The 6195-nt window shown below is 42.3% G+C and overlaps 1 protein-coding gene across 2 annotated transcripts in view; it reads right to left on the bottom strand.

Annotated features, from left to right (window-relative positions):
* Positions 1–2262: 2262 nt before the first annotated feature.
* Positions 2263–6195, bottom strand: part of LOC119312680 (cysteine-rich receptor-like protein kinase 36) — a 5190-nt gene continuing 1257 nt past the window's right edge. The window contains exons 2-5 of one of the 2 annotated variants that reach the window (XR_005151407.1): positions 4570–4831; positions 4215–4443; positions 3365–3784; positions 2263–2775 (exon numbers count right to left, since the gene is read on the bottom strand). Coding sequence is in view for 1 of the 2 variants with exons in the window: in XM_037588430.1 (XP_037444327.1) it covers positions 3777–4056; positions 4215–4443; positions 4570–4807 (747 nt within the window). In the remaining variant the exon portion in view is untranslated. Of the gene's footprint in view, positions 2776–3364; positions 4057–4214; positions 4444–4569; positions 4832–6195 lie in introns of both variants that reach the window. The other variant, XM_037588430.1, reaches the window with a different exon arrangement.

The following is a 6195-nucleotide window of genomic DNA, read 5'->3' as shown; positions in this document are numbered from 1 at the left end:
TTTGTCTTGGATTTGCGAAAAAATGCGTTCGGATTAGTCGACGGATCGACACAGAACCGCGTTGGATGGGTAAACACTTCCGTACTGTGCAGTCTAAACGATTGCAGGCAGTTTGAAGGTCCGCTTTGAATATGCCCTTATGCTCTGCCCAAAAGGGGACCAGAGAGGATTGAGGGGAATTTAATATCCCTCAACCCCCTTCAATCTAGGGCTGCAGGCAGACGTGTTCGTCATGTCCACATTTGTTCGCGCAGATGAATATACATTAAACGATGTAGCTCTAATAACTGTGCTAATGCAAAAATCATCAATGCCACACATGCAGACTTTGTGGACACGTTGGCCTACATCCCTAATTCAATCGGAAAAAGTCCATTTTAAACCCTAAACTTGTAGAGCTTTGACGAATCAAACTCTCAAGTCCAAATCCCGGTCGTTTCAACCCTGAAGTGTATAATCCCGGTCTAAATCAAACCCTGGAGCCGTTTGCCAGACAGGGATTGCAAAGAATGGCCGGGATTGGTGACGGATTCCTATTTGCCGCCCGTGCGCAGCAAACAGGAGTGGCTACACCCCACAGCGCCCGCGGGTGGGCCAGCCCATTTCGCGGCAGCGCATATTGCTAGTTCACTGCTTTATTTTTTAGTTCGTTTCTGCTGTTGACTTTTTGTTTTATTTTATCTTTTTGGGTTTTTTTCTGGTTTTTTCATGTTCTTTCTGCCTTTTTATTTCTGGTTCTTTCGTGTTGTTTCTGGCTTTATATTTTTTCTTATTTTTCCTTTTCCTTTTTCTTCCATTAATACATTACAAGGAAATGTTTCATCGTGTATTTTTAATCATTAATAATACTTTAATATGACGAACAAGCTGTGTTTCTTCTGTTTATTTTTACTTGTCTTCCTTTTTGTGTATTATACAAGAGTTTATCAGGTATTAAGAAAATGTTCATCGTATATTTAAGAAAATATACGTATATTAAAAAAATATTCATTTATGTACTTAAAAATGCTCAGCATATATATAAAAAAATGTTCAGCATATATGAAAAAACTGTTCAATATGTATTTTCAAATTGTTCAGTATACATCACAGCAATGTTCATTGTGTATTTTCAAATTGTTTAGCACATATCACTGTAGTATTCATTGTGTATTTAGAAGTTGTTAGCGTATATCACAAAAATGTTTAATGTGTATATAAGAAATTTTCGTTCTGTATTAAAAAAATGTTCAATGTATATTAAAAGGTCCACGGGTTTCGTAACAAGATTCATGAATTTGAAACCAACATATTGAAAAAAGGTTCACGCATTAGATAAGAAAAGGTGCGCGTATTTCTTTAGCAGTGCAACAGAAAAAAAAAATGGGGCGGCCCAGCGCGGAGGACGGGTACACTCCATGGTCAACAGTGCTTGAATTATTTTAAACCATATAAAACCGGTGGCGATCTTAGTAGGAAATAGCAAACGGAAAATAAGAACCTCGTGGACCAGATTTTTAAAATAAAAAAGTTTACAATTTTTGAAAAAAAATGTTCACAGATTCAGAAAGAGTACAATGATTTTGAAAATAAGCTCACGGATTTTCAAAAGAAAATTCAATGGATTTAGGAAAAAATCTCTTCCTTTGGGAAAAGTTTCACACGTTCAACAATTGTCAGATTTTCAAACATTACTCTCTTTTCAAAAAAAAAAGCAGGAAAGGATACCAAAAAATGGCCCTGATTCTGCGTTTAACTTTTTTCTTAAACTTGCGCACTCCAGTTTAGTAACACAGGCTTGTTAGGTTGACTGGTTTAGCAAGTCTCCTTGGGATCTACAGGTCCGTAGTTCGAATCGTAGTACTTGGTGTTTTATCTTTTTCGACAATCAAATTGTTACGCTACATTTTTTTTTGAGAAAAATTGTTATGCTAGTACGGACGCTATCGTACACCATGGGCCGGCCCAGCCAGGTGTCATTGCGTGCGTCGGGTCGAGCTCCCGTGTAACAGAAAAAAAAAGACAATTTTTTTGCAGACAAAAAGAACAAATGGGGTGGCCCAGCAGAGCGCTGGCCCATCAGCAATCCCGGTTGACATTCGTCAGGGTTTGATTTAGACCGAGATTATACACTTCAGGGTTGAAACGACCAGGATTTGAACTTGAGGGTTTGATTCGTCAAAGCCCTACGAGTTTAGGGTTTAAAATTGACTTTTTCCTAATTCAATCCCCTTCAAACCTCTTCAGACTGAACAAGGCCTTATCAGAGTTTTTTTTTTTCGAATACGCACGAATGTACATATCATATATCAAAGAAGAGAGGAGGAAGAACCCATCCACATCGAAATGTTACATATACATGCAACGCAATGCCACCCACTACTGCAGTGCATCTGCATCTAACTCCTCTCGCACACCCACCTCAACAAGACCCCAAAAAGGGTAGTCGATTCAATTACACGCATGTCCTTGCAGTGGCCGGTCCCAAGCTTGTTGATGAACCATGTTTCTAGCATTAAATCCATCGTTGGCGTCCACTCGCGCCTATCCAAAGCTAGGCAGACACGAGTCCAAACTTCTCTTGCAAAGACAATCGAGTAGGATGTGGTTTATGGTCTCTTCGTATTGAGTACAGAACGGGCATGAATCCTGGTGCGGCAATCCTCTCCATGCCAGCCTTTCTGGTGTCCAACATCTATTCCGCAGAGCTAACCACGTGAAGAACCGACATTGCAAGGTTACTGGTTAGTGTGCCAGACTAACCTTTCCTTTTACTGCTTACTTTTTTTTGAATATCTATAAGAAGTTGTTTCCATTGAGAAATGGAAACGGGAATGTGTCAAGTTTGAAGGAAAATGGTATCCCACGTGACTAAATAGCTGATACTCACTAATTAACATTTTTTTAACATGTGCACATGCCACCTCAATATGCAAGCGTGCACGAAAACATCCATCTCCAAAACAAAACAAAACATGCAAAAAAAACATAGTAAAAAGCCCTCCACAATAATTAATACAATAAATCACATATATTTTTTCAATTTTAGCACTTGTATGATTAATCCAAATATTTATAACTAAATCTATCAAAATATATTGTAACAATTTTCACAACAACGCGCAAGTATCATCTAGTTTGGCCAATTAAAGAAGACACTCAATTAACTGTTCATGCATGTGCCCAAACATCCCTCCGAATCATGGTATGTATCGTTTAATCACTGATCTGACCAGCTGAATAGTTACTTAATAAGTTGACTACTTCCCACAACACCGTTGATAACCAGAAGTAATTGTGAAAGAGTTATAGCTAATGCCAACTTAACTTACACCGCAATTTCTAAGAAAATTTGAAATGCATGTAACAACTGATATATTATTACCTGCAGCTTTGTAAGCCAGAGCGGTGGCTCCGGGTCGTGTGGTAGGGTGTCATCTTTGGTTGCTTGGGTGACAAAGTCGTCTGTTCGCTTGGAACGCAACTTCGGGGCTGGCGTGTTTGAGTATGTATCGATTTTCGGTCGGTTTCCCTTATAAACTGGCCAATCCTCTTCTTCTATATGAAATGGCAAACCTCCTGCCGGTTGCTCCAAAAAATTCCTTACCTGCAGCCCTCGGTCACCTATCATTGATTCTATCCTGTTCAAACTAGAAATAATATACTTTATATCAGGCCTTTCTTGTCTATTCTGCTTCAAGCATTCTAATGCTATTTCAATGCACTTCTTCACTTGGTTACAATATAATTCAAGTGATCGGGGCCTTGATATTTCCTTTAGCTTTTTCCTCCAAATTTCATGTACCTCCAACATCGATAATAAAGTTAGAACCATACAGAACTGAAATATTCAAAAATATATTGCATACTGTTGTTCCAACAATATGGCATGTCCTAACTAAGATATAGAAACAACAATTTCTTACATGCTTAGCAAATTTCTGGGTTGACATGTCAGCAATAATTTTGTAGCCTTCAGGTCCGATCATTATCTTTATGAGTATAACACCTAAACTAAATATGTTAAAGTATTCAGAGATTACTTGATGTCTTATGTATTCTGGTGGGCAATATCCCCTGCACACGCCATCATAAACAATGGAAATTTTGTTATTTAATTAGCTGATAAAAAGACTGAATTCGGAATGTTGGTACAAATTTTCATTTTAAATAACAGTGAATATGCATGGCAATCCACATCGCCTAATAACACAAATACTTGGCATTAAACTTACAATGTTCCAAAAGTATTGATGGTCTTTCTTGTTTTCTCCTCCCCAGGGAGCCTTGACAAACCAAAGTCCGCAATTTTTGGTATCATATCATTAGTTAGCAATATGTTATCAGGCTTCAGGTCCAAATGCCATACAGAAAAGTCTAATCCCCCTCGAAGATATCTTAAGCCTTCGCATATCCCCTTTATTATTTTATAACGTGTGTGCCAATCAAATCCCGTGCATTCATCTGTCAAAAAGAAACATGTGAAAAAACATAAAGAAAAAAGTATGCTAAAACATAGTAATCTAACTAATAAATTGCATTACATGAGTAATAAAGTGGAAGTGAGGTGCAAAGCACCAACTTAATTACCCGAAATATAACCACGAAGGCTACCGTTGTGTACATACTCAAAGCAAAGAGCCGCATGCTTCTCAAGAGCAACCACTTGTTTCCCCTCGCACTCTACAAGTAATTCCTCTGATTCATCGCAGAAGCCCACCAGTTCCACAATATTCTGATGCTTGAGCTCCCTAAGGTTTTGGAACTCTTTCTGAAATTCTTCTCCATCAAATCCTGATATTCTGTTATGAAGTACCTTGACAGCCATCTCTTCTCCATTTTCAAAAACACCCTGTTAGACACCTCTTGTTAATACTCAACATTGTTTTCATACTATTAGAGACGGAATTTACGATAACGAGCAACGTGGTTTGCTTGATACTTACATCATCAACACGATTTTGAAGAGTTATTTATCCAAGTCAGGGCACAACTTGATACCACATCTGAGTCAGGGCACAAGAAACCACCAACTCTACGCCTAACCAATAACGCGAAGCACTGATTGTCGGGTTAGCTCGTGAAAACAGCGAAACCGACAGGTAGGCCCCACCTGTCGGGCTGACGTGGCGAGCCTACATGTACATTTTGCTGAGGTGGACATGGGTCCTACCTGTCAATGACTCGGTTTTTCTATTTACTTCTTCCTCTATTTCTTCCTGGCATTTCATCAAGTAATTTGTGGGCGGGTGTGGCGATGTGCTGGAGCTTAAGTCCGGCGATGGTGGAGCTAAGTGGAGGAGCCAGCTGCAGAGGAATCCAATTCGGAAGCGGCAGCGGCTGCTGGGGAGTGATGGCGGCACGCGTTAGTGGACTTCCTGCTCGATCTGGAATGGCATGAGCTCCGTGTCCATTCCTTGGAGCGCGGCCGCCCTGGGCTTCGGTCTTGAGGCCGTACGACGAGTAGTTGGTTGCCGCGCTCCTCGCCATCACACGAGTGCACCCTGAGCTTGCCTGATGCGTCTAGTGCCGCCGTCGCCTTGGCCTCACTGGTCATGCGCGTCCCGTGCAGTCTTCGCGTACAGCCGCCGCCGAGTACAGCAACGAGCAGCTCCCGCACCTCGGTCACGCGGTGCCGCGTAAGCTGGTGTCCTTCGCGTCGATGTACTGGCTGGTCGCTGGTCATCGCGCACCTCTGTGTGGTGCTCTGGCCGCCGCGGCCATGTTGGCTCGTGAGCGCGTGCTTGATGCTGGCCGCCACAGTCAGCGGGGAGCTGGGCGGTGCTAACTCGGCTGACACGGGGCTTCATGGCGTACAACGACAGCCCCCAGCAATGGAGCGGCACGCTCGCGGCCGAGCTCAGCGCGCGGCGGAGAGATGAGCTCCGGGCATCCACGCCTACCCCGCTGGCGCTCCATGGAGAGCCAGACGAGCTGCCGCCGCTCACTCTCTCCATCGAGAGGAAAAGGATTCGTGCCCATAAGCTATTCGATAAAATGCCTCGTTGAAAAAGGGCGTGGAGAAGATGACCATCTAGCCATTGACGTGTGGGGCCCACATCTCATTTGCCACATCAGTGGTCAAATTTTTAGTCTTCACCACATCAGCCCGACAGGTGGGGCCTATTTGTCGGTTTCGCTGTTTTCATGAGCTAACTGGAAAATCAGTGCTCCGCGTCAATGGCAGAGCTATGTAGCTTCCTGGGGGGGCTGTGC

This window comes from Triticum dicoccoides, chromosome 5B, assembly GCF_002162155.2.
Source record: "Triticum dicoccoides isolate Atlit2015 ecotype Zavitan chromosome 5B, WEW_v2.0, whole genome shotgun sequence".
Taxonomy (NCBI): Eukaryota; Viridiplantae; Streptophyta; class Magnoliopsida; order Poales; family Poaceae; genus Triticum; species Triticum dicoccoides.
Note: the sequence above shows the minus strand (reverse complement) of the source record. Positions and strands in the feature narration are given on the sequence as shown.